Raw genomic sequence first — 18,225 nt, forward strand, 5'->3', positions numbered from 1 at the left:
TTACTCATCAAACATGAATCTCTTACTTTTCGCTTTTTGTCGGAAGGCAGCGTTCAAGACACTCACCTGCTTCAATAACCCTCCAGGGTCACTAGGCGGGGTGGTCTATCGGCAGGCGGAAAGCCCACTTAGTCACGGCTGGCTGTGATTTAGGTCTAATGAGCTCTAAGTGTGGGGGGGGCAATCATCCATTCCCAAAGTGTGACCACAGTGAAATGCACAGTATTTGGATGTATATAAACATGTAATAGACGGGAGGAGAAAGGCATGTAGGGTATGTGAGGCCTCCGCTCATCTCTGACCTAAAGTGACCTGGGAATCCAGAAAGGAAGCCATTGTTTGAGCTTTTACTGTAATTTTTTATTTTGTCTTTGCAGCAAATTTTATGTTTTCACACCAGTCCTTCAAGACAAGCTATACAACATTAACGTATAACAAATATATCCATATTTCCTGTTTTTGTTTAAGCGTTCCATCAAGCTCAAACCCTACCTAACAGGCAGAGCATTTCAAGATTCATGTTAACGCCGAGTTTTCGGATGTCAAAAAAGCCCTCCAAACAAACGAGTGCTGAGCAAAAACCCTATAAGTTATTCAAAGAAATGTTTCACTGTGAGCGTCAGACGTCCCTCGACTTTGATTTTGCCAACTTTGATGCATGTGCGTCATTCAGAACAATATTTATGATGATGTAAAAACAGTTAGTCTCATTCGTTTTTCTCCCCTCTTCTCGTCGTAAACCAATGGAAAAAGGCTGAGATTTTCATCAACTTCAGACTCCATGGATGCTCTGTATCTAAACTGTCTCACTTTGATCTGTTTTTCTAAAGATGGATGTGACCCATCCACCATAAACTCTGCTTTGTTTTTTGATTTATGTCTTACGGCTTTCCATCCACTCAGAGACTACTCTAGCTGGAGACGAGAGTCCAGGCCGCCGCAGAGCGTCCATCAGCAGCAGCATCCCCTTCATCAGGCGCAGTGGGACTCCAGACGGCCCGCCAGTCGCAGCGATGACCGAGACGGCTGCACCGCCGCCCCCCCGCCGGCTCCCCTTTACCTCCGAGGACGAGCCATGTCTGAAAACGACCTGCGCTTCGAGAGCAGCCACCGCTGGTCGCCCTCTATTTACGGCTCCGTGAGCCAGACCCTGAGCAAGATGGAGGAGGGCGGAGACCCGACCAGCGCCGCCAGGCAGAGGAAGAAGAAAACGCCTCCTCCGCCCAGACCACCACCGCCCAAATGGGAGCAGTTCCACAGCCGACGGGCCTCCCACCACGCCCTGCTGGCGTCCTCGCCGTTCGCTGCCCCTCCCTCCCTCAGCACGGATGGACGCCACTCGGCTCACTCCCTCTCCTACGCCCCCCCGCCCGATACGTCGCGGCAGAGGTCCTACAGCCTGCCCCCGGAGAGGCAGGAAGCAGAGAGCTGTTTTCAGTGCAGCTGCAGCCGAATCCAAACCTCAACCCTATCCCAGCCGTCCAATCAGAGCACAGCTCCGCCCAGCCCCATGCTGTCCAGGAAGGGCTTCAGGCCAGTGGCCCCGCCCCATGATGAGAGGGAGGATGAGGTAGGGGCGGGGCCTGCAGCTTGTCCACCAGCTGACAGCCCAGTGAGCAGGTGAGGCGACATCATGACCTTTTGTTAAAGCGTTTTAGCTGTAATATATTCTCCATCTATTTAAAGCAGCTGATTTACATTGATAGTTAATTAACATTTAATTATCTATCAATTTAAAGCAGCTGATTTACATTGATAGTTAATTAACATTTAATTATCTATCAATTTAAAGCAGCTGATTTACATTGATAGTTAATTAACATTTAATTATCTATCAATTTAAAGCAGCTGATTTACATTGATAGTTAATTAACATTTAATTAACTATCAATTTAAAGCAGCTGATTTACATTGATAGTTAATTAACATGTAATAAACCATCGATTTAAAGCAGCTGATTTACATTGATAGTTAATTAACATGTAATAAACCATCGATTTAAAGCAGCGAGGCGGTTTCTGAAATGTCATTTCTCTCCCAGTTCATCTGGAATGGATGTGAGCCACAGTCTGGATCCCGAATCACAGCCTGGCGTCAGACCTGAGGCCTACTGGGAGAGAGCCGCCGCGCCTTCCCCCAGCTCAGAAAATTGTCGTCCTGCTGACGCTCACTACAGCCAAGCAGATCAGCAGCAGCAGGTGTTTATAAGCAGAGGCTTCCAGGCTGACCAGAGGCAGAACCCCCCCGAGTCTGGAACCGAAGCCACGCTGAGCCCGAGCCAGAGCCCCGCCCACAGCCTGGACGCAGAGCTGGAGGTTCCCATGGAAACAGACATTGATGATTTCCAGGAGCTGCCCGTGGAGGAGCTGCCCATCAGCAGCGAGCTGCCATGCTTCGCTCAACCTGTCACAGTCCTGGAGACGGATATCGACACGCTGCCTGATCCGGGAGACTCGCCGTCAGCCGAAGCTCTGGATGGGAGCGGCTCGCTGGAAGAGGAGGAGGAGGAGCTGGAGCTTTTCCCGCCCAGCGGGGAGGGAGAGTCGGAGACGGAAAGCTGGAGGGGAGGCTGCCCGTCTGCGGAGCACAACACCGACAGCCTGGACAGGTAACTCCACCCCCACCTGACGTCAGCAGCTCCATTTATTATCATTCATCCATGAACCGTTTCCTCTGCTGGTTCTTCTCGCTTCAGGCAGTCTGGGGCGAGCTCCAGCTGTTCGTCTTATTACCACACATCAGCAGCCAAGGCTCAGATTCTGTCCCAGATGAAGGACTTCACCGACCGCGGAGAGAAGCTCCAGGAGGACGAGCTCACCTACAAGGTAGACGCAGGAACCCAACCTCATGTGGATCGGGTCCATCCCTACAGCATGTGTTCTGTGAGGTTTTACTGACTCCAACCAAATAGTTTCAACCATCTAGATGAGGAAGTGTCAGATTTTAGGACAGGGTTGCCGCAGGTCATTAAAAATCATTAAAATTCATTAAATTATTTTTTAAATGACGGTTTTAATTGGCATTAAAATTCATTAAATGTGATTATCGTGGCATTTAAAATGCTTTGTTTGAAATAAATAAAAAACAATTTTAATAAAATATATTAGATATAACTGGTTCCGTGTGTTTGCGTGGAACTGTTTCCAGTTGATCGGAACACCGTATGTTTGTAAAAGAAGCACGAGGCGGAGAAAAAGCTAGAGAACTGGGAAAATGCAGATTTCAACTAAAGTGGCTGGAAAACGAGGAATTCTAGACATGGCTGCAGCCTGTCGACGGTAATGATAACGGAGGATTTTGCAGTGTTATTAAAATATATATATATATATATATATATATATATATATATATATATATATATATATATATATATATATATATATATATATATATATATATATATATATATATATATATATATATATATATGTATGTATGTATGTATGTGTATATGAGAGTCATGGGTACTTGTTGATGGCATTAAAATTATTTCTAAGAGCATTAAAACAACGTTAAAAAGCATTAAATTAGAGTTACTCATTCCTGTATAAACCCTGCAGAACTAATTTCCTCTTAAAAATACAACAAAGTAAATCAAGAATTTAACGCAAACTTTAGGTACCTGTTTAGAGGTTACATTTAACTTTTCCCCCCTAAATACTGACTTTATTTGATGTTACTTTTGATGATTTATTTGTGATGAAGCCGTTCCCCCTGTAGTACCTCCTCAAACCACCAGAGGCTGCTATCCTGTCGTGAAAGACCTGTGGGCTAGATGTTGATTTAAAATTCAATACAATTTAGTTTTATTTATATAGTGCCAATTCACAACACATGTCACAGGGTTTAAAAGTCATTAAATTATAAATTTTTAAAATAAGGCCTTAATTGGCATTATAATTCATTAAGTGTGATTATTGTGGCATTTAAAATGCTTATTTAAAAAAAAGACTGAGAGAGAGTTTCTTGACTGTGTTGAAAAAGTTCAGGCTCAGGATTTTTCTTCGCTTTAATCCCTGGAGCAGTTCAAATGGTTTTGGAGTGAGTGAGGTTTTTAGCAGAGTTACCAGCGATGACGAAGGGCTGCCGTCTGTTTTCCGGTTGTGAGTTGAAAGCTTTGTTTCTGTGTTGTGCAGAAGCAGCTGATGGAGAGCCTCCGTAAGAAGCTGGGAGTGCTGAGGGAGGCTCAGAGGGGCCTGCAGGAGGACATCAGGGCCAACGCACAGCTGGGAGACGAGGTGAACTACTGTTTAATCACTAGATTAAATAAGAGTTATTTTTTACTTAGAAATCAGGATTTGGCTTTTAATCAAAGAAAAAAAGAAACAAGGTTCCCTAAATAAGGTTGAAGGTTAAGTTGAATAACAGGTCAGTTCAGGTGTTTTATAAAATAGGTGAATCAGGAAATTGTCTTTATACCAAACTGAACGATTGACATGGATGCATAAAAACCTCATTTTATTTCAGTGTTAAATTCTGTTGAAAGTAACAGATTATAATTAAAAATGTCTCCAGACCTTTACTGGTTGATGATTTTCTTTATTCAGACCCTGCTGATTTTTAATTGGTTACCCCTGATCTACATCTTTCAGTGTCCAGGTTCTGGATCCTCCTTATAGGACTTTATCCCTGATCTCTATATGTTCCCTCTGCCTGCTTCTGAAACCCTTCAGGTGGAGAACATGGTGGTGGCGGTGTGCAAGCCCAATGAGGTGGACAAGTACCGCATGTTCATCGGCGACCTGGACAAGGTGGTCAGCCTGATGCTGTCTCTGTCTGGGAGGCTGCTCAGAGTGGAGACCACGCTGGACACGCTGGATCCCGAGACGGAGCACCAGGACCGGGTGAGGAGGAGGAGGAGGAAAAGGAAAACCAATTTCAATTGAAAGGAGTCTAATCTCTCCATCCTGTGTCTGCCCTATAGCTCCCCCTGCTGGAAAAGAAGCGTCAGCTCATGAGGCAGCTGTCCGAGGCTCAGGACTTGAAGGACCACGTGGATCGCAGAGAGCAGGCCGTCAGCCGGGTTCTGGCCCGCTGCCTCAGCCCGGAGCAGCACAGAGACTACAGGTGAGCAGGAATTCACCTCGCTATCAACACGGAGCAGAAACTATCCTGGAGTTACACCTTTTCCTCTGTACTCTCTTTTTTTTCTTTCCCCTTAAGCCACTTTGTGAAGATGAAGGCTGCCTTGCTGGTGGAGCAGAGGCAACTCGAGGACAAGATTCGTCTGGGAGAGGAGCAGCTGAGAGGACTGAGAGAGAGCCTGGGCCTGGGAATGGGAATGGGTTTAGGAATATCAATGGGATACGGACATTACTGAGGATAAAGCTGTAACATTCAGTCCAAAAAGCAGACCTCATGCTTTCATGTTAAACACATACTGAAGGATGGTAACTTGCGCATCTATCTTGACTTTTCTTTGATGGAGCTAAATATGAAGCTGCTGCAGACAGTAAGTTAAGCATAAATCTAGGTATTAAAAGCCACTGACTGTTCACCTGCAACCACTGCAACAAGTCAGGGTTAAATGATCTATTCCAGCTCCAAATCACCAACTGACAACCCTGAAGGTGCTTCTAAGCAAACAATAAGGGATTTTTTTTAACAATAACAGCGACAAGATCCGCTTGAAGAGGGGAGCGACTCTGAGAGGGCATACCATTTCCAAGACAATGACGAAGAACTCAAACACTTTGTGCCTTAAACAAGTACTGTACAATTAAAAGTCTCATTACGTATTTTACGTTGTTCTACACTCTGTCGCCAAAGACTTTGACTGTCATTCACTTCTGTGTTCTTTTGTATTTAAATCTCCTGGTTCAGAGAAGCTGGGGAGGTTATCTTTGGTGCTCTGTATAACCACACTAAAGCCAACATTTCTCAGCTTTATTTACTTTAAAGCATCGATTCAGCTTCATATAAACTGTTGTATCGTCTGGTTTTGTGTTATTTTGTGTCACATTACTGTATTTGTGGAGAGTTTGACACTCTGTTCACTGTCATATAATCTTTATTTGCAGATAGGCAAGGCGTTTGTTATGAATGTGGTTTGTATATTATGGTTTAGATTTTTTTTTTTTAAGGAACATTTGTTGTAAAAGATGAGTGAGAAGATCTGGAAAAATTGAAGTTTACTGTAAATGTTTACAATGAATGAAAGAATCCGAGGAGGAGGGATGGTTCTGTTGCATCACGTGACGTTAAGATAATTAATAACATTTTCAGCATTTTATCCCAAATCATAACCTTTACTGACTTTGAAATTTTTATTTAATTTCATTTCATCCAGTGCAGACAAATTTGGATACAAAACCAACCTTTTTGTAAACACATTCTAATTGGTTATTATCTATCTTGCTAGATTAGGACAGAACATTGGCAAAAAAGAGGTATTTGATCAGAATATATATGTTAAACAAAACCGTGATAAAAAAGAAAAACTAAACATTTCAGAAAGTTATATTTTAGCGGTCGCTGACTCATGTACGCTGTTAAAAAATATATTTCCATTTATGTACTTCTCAGCCTTCACCGTTGTACAGTAAAGGGCTAGCTACAAGCTAGCTTAGCATACAGACTGAAATTCTTTCACTGTCTCAAACGTTTTGTTATTTTTCTCAAAATTCACAATTAAACACTTTTTTGTTTTTGTAATGCTCAAAATATATTTGACAATAAAGGCAGCACAGAAAACCCTCATGCCAAGTCAGCAAAACTGTTCTGCTAGCTTAAAGCTCCTAGCTGTCAGCCTTTTAGCCATGAATTTTAACACGTATTTTGGTTAAAAATGGCAATAATATCAGGAAAATAGCTCCTTAAAATGTTGGCAGGTGAATTTTTACTGTAACTTTGCCTATTTAATGTGTGTGATCCAAAGGGCTAAAAATTAGCATGCTAGGTCTAAAATAGGCTCTCGCCTACATTCAAAAAGTCTTTGAAATGTCCAAACTTTTAAGTTTTAGTATTGCTGTTTTTGTACGTTCCAACTAAAGCAAAGGAATGTGTCTTTACTCCTTTTTTTTTTTTTTTTTTTTTTTTTTTTTATCCTGCCCTACGTTTTGATTCTACAGAAGAGGATTAGGGCCACTGAAAAAATTAAAGTTGTCTGATTTTTAAATATTATTTCAGTTTAATATGGGAAAAAGTAAGAATTCTGATTTTTTTCTTCAGAATACAGACTTTAATCTTAGAATTCTGACTTTTTTTCTCAAAATTCTGATTTCAATCTCAGAATTTATTCTTAGATTCTGAGAAAAAAAGTCAGAATTTGAGATTAATCTCAGAATTCTGACATTTTTCTCAGAATTCCGACTTTTTTCTCAAAATTCTGATTTCAATCTCAGAATTTATTCTTGGATTCTGAGAAAAAAGTCAGAATTTGAGATTAATCTCAGGATTCTGAAATTTTTCTCAGAATTCCGACTTTTTTCTCAAAATTCTGATTTCAATCTCAGAATTTATTCTTAGATTCTGAGAAAAAAAGTCAGAATTTGAGATTAATCTCAGAATTCTGACGTTTTTCTCAGAATTCTGACTTTTTTCTCAAAATTCTGATTGATTGATTCTGAATGCATTCTCAGATTCTGAGAAAAAAGTCAGAATTCTGAGATTAAAGTCAGAATTCTCAGATTAAAGTCAGAATTCTGACTTTTTCCTCATATTATACTGAAATAAAATGTAAAAATTTGTTAACCATTTTAATTTGTTCAGTTGCCGTAATCCTCTTCCATATGATTTGGTATCAATTTGGTCCAAATTGAAAGGAAGAAAGGAAAATGAAAGGTTTAAAAATCCAAAATGGCTGCCACAAACATCAAATACCTGGCTAGCTGCAGGAAATAAATCCCTTATAGTGCTCTAAAAGATTAGTAAAGATCTTTCTTCAGTAATTGAATGTAAAAAATGCAGAAAGGTGCATTTTTATCAGCTTGTGTTGCTAAAAGGTGTTAGCATGAGAAGTGGTTCTCTGATGTGCATCTTGAACACAATCTCATTGTACAGTTAGTTATTATGATGTGGTCTTCCACTACTTTACCGCCACCTGCAGGACAAGCAGCCGCTAGTGAAGGAAAAGGTTAACAAAACTTTTAGAAGGGACATGCTTGAAGGAATTGAGTGCCTCTTTAATTAATTAGTTTAAAAAAAGAGATGAAAAAATGCAGCAGTCAACATTGTTTCTATTTCAATGGTTAATTCCTGAAAAAATTTTCTATTTAGATTTAGCTTCAAGGGTATTCAAAGCTTCTTTATTAGCGCAGTATTCTTGGTTTTAATCAAGCCTAAACCTAAGATTTACACCAATCTTTGTTATTGTGTATATATTGAATGTGTTTCAGTGCAACGGCATTTTTATTGGAAATGTATTGATGCTATAAGGACAAACATGTTGGACCTGTAAGAGAATATTTCTTTTGTTTTCCTGTTAAATTTTGCGTTAATAAAGAAAAAAAAATATTGCAGGATGTTGTACCATAAATAATAATTATTTTTAAACTACCTCTGTGTCTCCTGTGGTGATTTATTTAGGCTTTGACTGTTTTCCCAAATGTCCTTTGTGGGGAAGTTTGCATTTTACAGATGTGTGGTTAAATAAACAAGGCTGGAGTTCATATGGAAGCTGGTAAAGGACAAGTGGAGCGAGGGGAGTAATTCAGAGGGAGCTGCAGAGATTTCCCCAGGAGGCTCGTTGAACAGAAATCATGTGTGGATAATACTAATAGTTCTGTTTACGTTGGAAGTGGAGGCTGTTAAAAATCATTTGCGGTTAAGTTAAAAGAGGAATGAGTTTAATTAGAGAGTCAGAAATAAAATTACACAGCCGTGCTGTAAAATAGAACATACCCTTTTGCAGATTTCTTCCATTTTTACATCTGTGTCACACAAACTGGATATAAAATCCACTTTTCAAAGGAGTTTTTAATATGAAACACAAAAAAAAATCACCTGATGAAACTAATCTGTATGTGAAAAGGTAAACGTTCACTAAACCTTATGACCCTTTGCCATATCAGGCAGAAACAATACAAATAAATAAAGCTTTGACATGTTTTCATATCTTTATAACGCTGTGTGGTTATTTTCATTTTTTTTCTGGGGGCTCTTGATTTGAATGCAGTCTAGACTAGTTTTTGTTTGAGGATTTGAAATGTGGACTTGTTGGTACGTTTAGATGGTGCATAATCCTAAGTATAATCTTATCATAAATATTGTCCTACCCATAACTAATTTTTTCAAATTACAGACTTAGACTTTATCCCTTGGGATATAAAGAAATCAGCATTTGCACATTACTGCACTTGCACTGCAGAACTGTACTGACCACGTCAATAAGTGAAGATTATACAGACTACACAGTGGTTGACTTGGATTATTTCACTACAAACATAAACATTAATATATTTAAATTTAGCCCAACATTAAGTGGTGTACAATTGTGAAAAAGGGGAAGAAAATTATGTGATTTTAACTATTTTTTTTCTTTTCACAGTGTGAAAAAAGTATTCATCCCCTTTTCGTCTGTGTGCAGTTGCCTGATAATGACTAGAGTCCACCTGTGTGTTTTATAATCTGCTCTGTGATGGCTTGGTGGGAATTCTAGAAAATGTAAGTGGTTTTAAAGTAAAAGTGGTTAAAAACAAGAAAAGGAGGAAGATGTGAAAGTTTGTGTGCACTGATCACATTGGAAGAGGAGCATTTGCAGAATAAATGTCCGTGGGCACATGAGCTCCAATGTGAACCGTATAAATCCTCCACCACTGAGAGGTTTAAATGTCAGAAGTTTGGTGATCAACAATGTGGTACACAGCGTGGATATGAAAAACATGCAAAAGATGTACCAATTAAATGCTGCAACTGTGGAGGAGGAGTCTACTACTGTCTATATAGGATGTGATGTCAGCAAAAGGTCTGAAGAAATAGAAAAAATTTGACTAGAGCGATGAACAGGTTATGATGAAGCTGCAAAAGGAATCCCACCAACACTGACAACATAAAAACAAGCAAAACAAATTATAAAGTCAAATTTGATTTAATATTTGTCATTTATTGTGTTGGGTTAGTTTAAACCAGGAGTTACCATCCTTTTCAAGGCTGAGGGCTGCTTTATGGCTACTGAGTTACAGGATTGGCTACCGATACTGACCTATGAACTGAGCGATCAGTGTTCACCTTCACTCCATACATAATAAACATACATTTTACTGGGAGGAGGAGGTTACTAGGAAGGAAGGAAGGAAGGAAGGAAGGATTAAATGTTTTCACGTACCCCCTGCAATGAATTCACTGCAAAAACAATCAAGAAATAAGTAAAAATGTCTTAAATTAAGTGTATTTACCATTAATTTAAGTAGGTAAACAAGATGATTTGCCAATAAAATGAGTATTTCTACTCTTGAAAAGAGATAAATAATATGCACTCGAAATCAGACAATGAAATTATTTTTTCTTATTTTAAATGTTAATCGTCTTGTTCCATTGGCAAAGTGTTTTATTACCTTCTTAATTTAAGAACAAATGCACTTTAAGAAAAAAAAGCCTCGTTTAGATTTCGATATTTTCCAGTGTTGGCGGACCACTACACTGCAAAAAATTATTTTTTTCTTAGTGTTTTCTCTTAAATTGAGATGGAAAGTGAGATATGTAAATGGAACAAGACTACTTACATTTAAAATAATAATAAAAAAGATTGTTTTGTTTTAAGTGCATATTATTTAATGATCTTATTCTAAGAGTGAAAATACTCATCCCATTGGCAAACTATCTCATTCACCTACTTAAATTAAGGGTAAATACATTTAATTTAAGACATTTTTACTTATTTTCAGATCGTTTTTCCAGTGCAGGGGTACCAATACCCCTGTTTGGGAATCACTGGTCTGCAGTGGTTAGTAGTCAAAAAAAAGAAAACAGGATATTTGATTTCCTGCAATCAACAGTTACATTTTTATTACAAAATATCCCAAAACCCTAAAAACAAATACAAGAAATATTAAAAATCACATTTTAGCAGATACAAAAGCCAGATAAGAGTCTTAAACAAATAGGACTTTCCTCAGAGGCAGTTTGATACTAGATTAAAAACAAATTCTTAAAAACCTTATAAAGTTTTGATTCTTACAACTTGAAAAAAGTTTTAAAAAATCTTTTTCATATACATAAAAAGTAATGCTGTCCAGAGAGAAACTTAAAAAACATGTATCCATGAGTTCAAAACATCTGAATACAATAAAGAAACATGAGAATCCAGAGCAGAAATAACCTCAATAAGGATAAAACTGTTCTTCAAATCTTCTAAAGATGTTTTGTCTTTTCTATTCCTTTTTTTTTCAGATTGATCTTCTTTCACACTAATAATAGGATTCTTTCAGCTCCATAACCAGACCTAAAGGAACTGGAAATAGATTTTCTGCTTTTTTTTTTATTAATAAACAGAAATTAAACACGAGTTCTTAACCCTAACTTGCAATGATCAATCTTGGAGTCATTTATTGTACTTTTTTTCTCCACAAAAGAAGCTATAACTTCTACAGCATTCATTCACATTCTTAGCAGAATTATTGATGAATCATGCAAAGAAATTCCATTTAAGCAACATTTAAAAAAACATCCACAATAAGACGTTATTTTCATACAACAAGTGCAAATATGATTTAAAAAATACCCACATCTTCCAAAAAACATGTATTCTACAGTAAAGAACCAAAACATGTGGTGAAGATGAAGAGTCTTCCTCTATGCCGAGGTTTGAAAGTAGAGAAGCTTTCGTAGGAAGTTGAAATTTCCAGGCATCTGCTTGTAAAGGCCTTTTGCAGAGTTTTGGGCAACCTCATTGTTGACCTAAAAAACAAGCCGTAAATAATTGGAGAATATTAAGAAAGGTGTTGATAGAAGCCAACGGTAGAGCTGAGGAACTCACCATCATCAGCATGGTGACCAAGTCATCAGTGGCTGCATTCTCCTCCAGGATGCGATCCAGTGTTTCGATGTACCAAGATCCTGCCTGAGCGTCTCTCCAGGCGACGTAACCTGTCATCGTCAAAAAGCTGCTAAAGCTCCTGTCACACAATGACCATTTAGACCAGCGTATGCCTGACGTACGGAAATCTGGCCAAAACGCTGCTGTATGTTGGATAAGTTATGGGTCAGTTTTTCATTCATTTCAGTTCAGTTTATTTCTATAGCGCCGATTCACAACACATGTCATCTCAAGGCACTTTACAGTTCACCAGATCATAGAGTCAGATTGATTCAAAGTTTTCTATCTAAGGAAAACCAGTTGATTATATTGACTCATTGACTCGAAGGTAATCCCTCACACTAAGCATGCTTGTAGCGACAGTGGAGAGGAAAAACTCCCTTTTAACAGGAAGAAACCTCCAGCAGAACCAGGCTCAGTGTGAACGACCATCTGCCGAGGCCGGGGGTCGGCAACCCGCAGCTCTTTAGCGCCCCCTAGAGCTTTTTTAAAAATTTATGAATTTTTATTTTTTTTTTATATGGTGTGCAGGGGGTCAAACAAAAATTAATTATGTTTTCCAATGCTGTAAACATTTGTATAATTAATAAATTTAAACAACAATTTGCGTCATAGACATAGAGATCAGTGGTCATATCTTCCACCCAGCGCGGCGCGTTGCCAGGCAAAAGAAGCTGCAGGTGTGTCTGGGACCATGGATCCCAAAGAGAAAAAGGGAAGATGAGAAAAGAGGATTTAAAGAATTGACTGAATCATTTGCTTTCGTTATCAATGCGGAAGGATTGCCTGCATTTTTGCTTTGTAATGAGAGGTTGCCAAAAAAGAAAAAGAAAAATTTAGAAAGGCGTTTCCTAGCAGACATGACGCTAAATCTTCTGCGACTGCAAACATTTTTTCTTTATTTCTTTTTTTTTTTTTAGCGGGCGGTAAACGGAAGCTTGGTTAATACCGCAATCAAAGACATGGCTGCCCCCCTCAGGACACTGGTTTGTGACATTTCCACTGCTGTGCGTCCTGCATAAGTTAGGCTGTCGTTGGACATAAGGTCTGGACTCGTTATGAATCCTCTAGGTATACGCCTAATATTGATAAAATACATAGAAAGTTCAGAGTATGCCAGCGTTTAGGAGATTCTGGGACGTCAGGCATAACGTTGCTGAATCGTCAAGGTGTGGCAGGGGCTTAAACAAGACAAAAATCAGGCCGTTATCATGCGACTTTAAACTAAGAATTACCTGGGAAAGTAGAGTAGCACACCAGGATGTCGCTGGGGCTCGGCAGCGTCACTCTGGCGTCTACCTCATCAGTCAAAGAGTCGCTGCTGGACGACGTCGGGATGGCATCCGTCTCATCATCCTCCCCGCCGACGGACAGGGAGGCTTCCTCAGGAGAAATCTCAAATCCTATGTCTTTCTCATCTTTAAGACATGAAAGAAAACTACATTCTGACTTCCGACTTTACATCAAATGAACTCTTGGTTCGTTGTTGACTGCTGTACCTCCTCCACAAGCTTGGATGAAGAACAGTTTGGGTTTCCCTTGCAAAGAAGGGCAGTTCTCGCCTTTGAGGTAGTTTGTGATGTTCTGAACTGTGATGTGCTGTCCGTCTACGCCGTACACGGCGCCAGGGAAACGCTTGTGAGTCACCTGCAGATAAAAAAATCAGAACAGACGTCCTTACCTGTCCGCTGTATTTAGAAACCAGCAGATGGTGAGATAATCCTGCTGATTTCTTAAAGGACTCTGATCAGTCCTCTTAAATATTTTACAAACTGTGGGCAAAAAAGTTTATGATTTATACTTATATTCTTTGAAATTCAAGTGTTTTATCCTTGTTTTTTTGGGGGGTCTCTTGCATTTGGGAATCATCCAAAACATGTTAAAATCTTGGCCTGTGAAGCAGCCTTTACAGTCAGGAGAATACCGGTAAGTATTTGAACACCCTGCTACTTTGCAAGTTCTCCCACTTAGAAATCATGGAGGGGTCTGAAAATGTCATCGTACAGTAGGTGCATGTCCACTGCGAAAGAGATCCAGAAATCACAATGTATGATTTTCTGTTTATTTGTATCATCTGGCTGCAAATACATATTTGAACACCTGAGAAAATCAATGTTAATATTTGGTACAGTAGCCTTTGTTTGCAATTACAGAGGTTCTATCTTTCCTGTAGTTTTTCACCAGGGTTGCACACACTGCAGGAGGGATTTTGGCCCATTCCTCCACACAGATCTCCTCTAGATCAGTCAGTTTTCTGGGCTGCCGCTGAGAAAAAAACAGAGTTTGAGCTCCCTCCATAGCATCTCTATTGGGTTTAGGTCTGGAGACGCCAGAACCTAGATATGCTTCTTCCAGAGCCACTCCTTGGTTATTCTGGCTGTGCGCTTCAGGTCATTGACATGTTGGAAAACCCAGCCTCCACCCATCTTCAACGCTCTAACTGAGGGAAGGAGGTTGTTCCCCAAAATCTGGCGATAAATGGCCCTCACTTTCCTCCTCAGTTAAAAAAAACTAATCATTTAGATTCCAATTTTTGCAGTGTGTTTCTATTAAGATTTGCTTGGAATGGTACTATTTGCAGCCTAATTGGTTTAGGAGGAGACAGAAAACGGGCAGACTGACCTCGGTCCCATGGGAGAGCATGATGACCACACAGCAGTCGTACGAAGAGTGATCCATTCGAGACAACGCTGACAGTTCATGTTTAATTTGCTGAAACGAGGAGGAGAGTTAGCGGCGGCTCCTTCGTGTATCAGAAACAGGAGCAGAAGAACAAACTCACTCTCTGTCTCAGGTTGGTCTTGACTTCCACGGTAAAGTTCATGGATTTGAATCGTCTCTCCAGCTTCTCACAGTCGACGTTCGAGCCTTTGCGATGGCTGAGCCGAGAATCCAGTTCAAACTCCACGTTGTTTATGATGAGGCAGTAACCGCATGGGTTGGAATCCATTTTATAGCACTGATAGATGAGAGAATAGAACAAAATAACAACGTCACTGTAAATGATATGATTTACCCAGAGAACAAGCAGAAGGAGAACATTTGTGATGATGAACTGCTCATTACCTGAAGACTATCCCGACGTGTTCTGCCTTCAGGTCTTGGTTTAAAGTAATCCTTCTCAGGTGCTGCAGTATTAATTATATGGATATATCCATGTGTTAGGTATTGAAATGCAAAAGTATTAAAGCTCAAGAATTTTGGATCAGCTGAAAATGTTCTAAGTCTATGATTTGCTAATTTACAGGTACATAAGCGAAAGTGCAAAATTTATTTACAATAAATGGATGGATTATTAATAGTATTACAGTATCCACTGCTTATCCTCTTTCATTTTTATTCTTTTTAATTACAGTATTTTCCGGACTACAAAGAGCACCTCACCATAAGCCGCCGCCCACTATTATTTATTCTTATTTAACTGGAAATGTACATATATAAGCCGCACCGAGGTATAAAAGCCAATTTATGCTTCTGAACCGTCAAATCCGTCTCTGTGCGTGAAAACGCCCCCCCACACTGAGGTTCTGCAACAGTCAGCGTTCACTTAAAGAAAATCCTGACTACGAGTTGGACGGTTGCAAACCAGCGCAGAGCTAAAGCGGAAGTGCGCAGACAGACAGCAGCTGTGATTGGTCCTTGGTTTGCCTTTCCGGCTGTCTGTGTCGTCGTTCTTCTCGATTCGGGGTGCGCCATTTTTAAAAACCGACGAACAACTACAATGGACAACTACAAGGAAAGGTTAATCGGTCTTTTTTCCGACTTCGACTTCTTGTACTCCATCTGTTTTTGGCTGATGTGTACCAACCTTTCATGGGTTTTATTTATTCAGTTTTTTAAAATCAATGTAGGAGCTATTTCTCCATTTTTAGTTAAATCTTAGAATTTGGATTATTTCATTTGATTTGTTATTTAGAAAATTATTTGTTTAGTTATTCACTTAATTAGTTAATTAATTTTAGCTTGGGATGTGGGTGTTTCAGAGGATAAATAGGGAGGTCTTAGGTAGCTCATTATGCAGGTTGATGGTCATTTGGTCATATGTTTTTTTTTTTTTTTTACCAGTCGCAGTTCTCAGTTTCCAGCCAATCAAACAAAGAACAGGTGCAGGAATCAGAGTGAGAGCAATAGAAGAATCCTGTTTGTCTGAACGGAGAAATAAAACAAGCAAAGAACTAGATTTTGACCGTTTTTTTTATCTTTTTGGACTGCGTAAACCAGAATCCACGGTGCATCAGGTGGCTGTTTGAGTTGAATTCATCTTTTGCTTTGATCACCTTTAAGTCTCAAGTTTTTTTAATTGTGAATTTTAGTTTTGTACAAATAGTCACTACAATAAAGAATCGATACTTGACGTCAAGAATCGATGCGGTAGATCACAAAAATTAGAATCGCGATGCATCGTCATGATGATTATTTTGCACACCCATGGTGTATATAGTATATAGCTATGTACTTTATATTTTATGTTTTATATTGTATATAGGTATAGATTCTGTATACATATCTAGTTTGTCTGCATCTTCAACACCAAATCAAAGTCCTTGTAAGTTCAAACCTACTTTAAACTAAACTTGATTCTGATTACAGGAAAATTTTTTGTTTAATCCTTAAAAAAAAAAAATAAATAAATAGATAAATTTTCAAATGATCCCAAACTTTTTAGCAGTGGTGGATCTTAATGTGTGCGCTTACCTGGACTGGGAGACTTACTGGGAATCTCCACAGGACAGATGGGGACAATATCTATTTTTTTAACCTCAATTGGAGATTCTGTAAAACAAAGGAAGAAGTGAGTAGAGTGTCCCATGATTGAAGGAAGACGTAATGGTGAGAACACTACTGGTTTCATCTCACTGATTGGCAGAGGTTTCACAACAGGGTGGTGAGCTGAAGGTGCTGCAGGCTGAAGGGGAGCTGCTGGAGAACCATTTAGTAAGACCTCCAGCAGATCCTGCTGACCTGATTCACGAAGGCAGTCCAGGAAGAGCGGAAAGGCTCGACTTCCTCTGGTTTCTAAGTCAATCACCAGCTGTCTGGCCTGGTTCTGCTTGCCTCCAGAGCCCTGATTATAAACATAGTTGTCCTGAACACATTAAGTCAATCACAGAAGGACATCTATACAGTTATATCTTACCTTTATCTCATCAATCATCCCCTGGGTGAAAACACCCTTTTGAAAAAGGGCGTCATAAAGGCTGGAAGGATCCAGATCTCGAACTAAGATGATCCTGTTTTGCCGAAGAATCTTTCTGTGTTGTTCTTCCATTCTTCACTCAGCAATCTAATATCCAGGTAGTTAAATAGGATACAGAAAAAAACGTCTCTTATTATGTATTTATCGTTTCAAAGCCAAACTATGAAATTCCTTTCTGTAAAGTGAAACCTGTTACTCTGCAGGTAAGGCGTTTGCTCATATTTTCTGTTTCACCAGCTGCTTCCGTGTTTACATCATCGACGTCTCTGATTGGTCAAAGGAGGAAGAACAACGGTGTGCGTTTCATTTTCGTCACGGCGTGTCCCGTTTTAGTAACCAGCGTGCGGTAACGTAAGGGGACAATGCTTGAAGAGGGTGGGACCTAATAACGGTAGCCGGGCGGTGAAAGGAAACACTCTGAAAACCAAGAGAAAGGAGGGAGATTGGAATGGAAGCGGCTTTCTAGTGAGAGAAAGGACACAAAGTCCTTTATTTTATTTCATTTTTATTTATAAAACTGTTATAATCACAAATATTCAAAACAAACAAACAAAACAAAACAAAACAAAAAAAAAACAATGAAGCGGATCTCTAGTGAGAGAAAGGGAATGAAGTCATTTATTTTTTTATTAGTAAAATTGTTATAATCACAAATATTTCTAAAAAAAAAAAATAATAATAGAATAAAATAAAATAAGCAGATCTGGGTGTGTCCGGAAGGGAGCAAGGAAGCATAACTTATTTTTTTTTCCCATATTTGGACCTCACTTGGAGTTTAATGCAAACGATTTAAAAAAAATTAGATTATCAGTAGTTGTAAGGAAAATAGATGTTTTTAACTAACCAAAACGGGTTTTAGCACACATAATTGATAACCATTATCACCTTACTACTGATGTTAGGACCTTACCTACTGACTGTTAGGGTGTTAGATTTATTAAAAATGAATTTTATATCAAATGGTTCTTGAAAAATATGGTAAACATCATCTGTCTTGTATCCCGTCTATGTTTTATCTGGGGGAACCAACCCTATCAATCAGGTTTGCCACTCA

The 18,225-nt window shown here is 39.2% G+C and overlaps 2 protein-coding genes across 5 annotated transcripts in view; one reads left to right on the forward strand and one right to left on the reverse strand.

Annotated features, from left to right (window-relative positions):
* The window catches only part of shroom4 (shroom family member 4), a 98,868-nt gene extending 92,427 nt beyond the window's left edge, over positions 1–6,441 (forward strand). For all 3 annotated transcript variants that reach the window (XM_038293148.1, XM_038293150.1, XM_038293149.1), the window contains 7 exons: positions 904–1,620; positions 2,042–2,608; positions 2,696–2,825; positions 4,137–4,238; positions 4,674–4,844; positions 4,925–5,067; positions 5,164–6,441. In XM_038293148.1, coding sequence (XP_038149076.1) covers positions 904–1,620; positions 2,042–2,608; positions 2,696–2,825; positions 4,137–4,238; positions 4,674–4,844; positions 4,925–5,067; positions 5,164–5,320 — 1,987 coding nt within the window. In that variant the 3' untranslated portion in view covers positions 5,321–6,441. The remainder of the gene's footprint in view (positions 1–903; positions 1,621–2,041; positions 2,609–2,695; positions 2,826–4,136; positions 4,239–4,673; positions 4,845–4,924; positions 5,068–5,163) is intronic.
* Positions 6,442–11,651: 5,210 nt separating this feature from the next.
* Positions 11,652–17,492, reverse strand: casp9 (caspase 9, apoptosis-related cysteine peptidase). Of its 2 annotated transcripts, none has more exons than XM_038293120.1 (11): positions 17,361–17,492; positions 17,112–17,258; positions 16,832–17,039; positions 16,670–16,747; positions 15,041–15,102; positions 14,757–14,933; positions 14,597–14,686; positions 13,474–13,621; positions 13,210–13,392; positions 11,915–12,024; positions 11,652–11,835 (listed from the first exon to the last, which is right to left on the reverse strand). In XM_038293120.1, exons 2-11 carry the CDS (start codon positions 17,241–17,243, stop codon positions 11,731–11,733), a joined length of 1,293 nt encoding a protein of 430 aa, XP_038149048.1. In that variant the 5' UTR covers positions 17,244–17,258; positions 17,361–17,492; the 3' UTR covers positions 11,652–11,730. The 2 variants fall into 2 exon arrangements, with proteins under 2 accessions (XP_038149048.1, XP_038149049.1); XM_038293121.1 differs by having other exon boundaries at positions 17,343–17,363.
* Positions 17,493–18,225: the final 733 nt, after the last annotated feature.

The sequence above is a fragment of the Cyprinodon tularosa genome, unplaced genomic scaffold, assembly GCF_016077235.1.
Source record: "Cyprinodon tularosa strain WSP-4 unplaced genomic scaffold, ASM1607723v1 ctg321, whole genome shotgun sequence".
Lineage (NCBI taxonomy): Eukaryota > Metazoa > Chordata > Actinopteri > Cyprinodontiformes > Cyprinodontidae > Cyprinodon > Cyprinodon tularosa.

What these genes read in the sequence shown, in the direction of transcription:
- casp9 (XM_038293120.1), bottom strand. Translation starts at nt 17,243, where the DNA reads ATGGAAGAACAACACAGAAAGATTCTTCGGCAAAACAGGATCATCTTA. An exon ending in GGATGATTGATGAGATAAAG is followed by an intron (nt 17,040 to 17,111) that starts GTAAGATATAAC and finishes GTTTATAATCAG; the next exon opens with GGCTCTGGAGGCAAGCAGAA. An exon ending in TGCTCTCCCATGGGACCGAG is followed by an intron (nt 13,622 to 14,596) that starts GTCAGTCTGCCC and finishes TTTTATCTGCAG; the next exon opens with GTGACTCACAAGCGTTTCCC.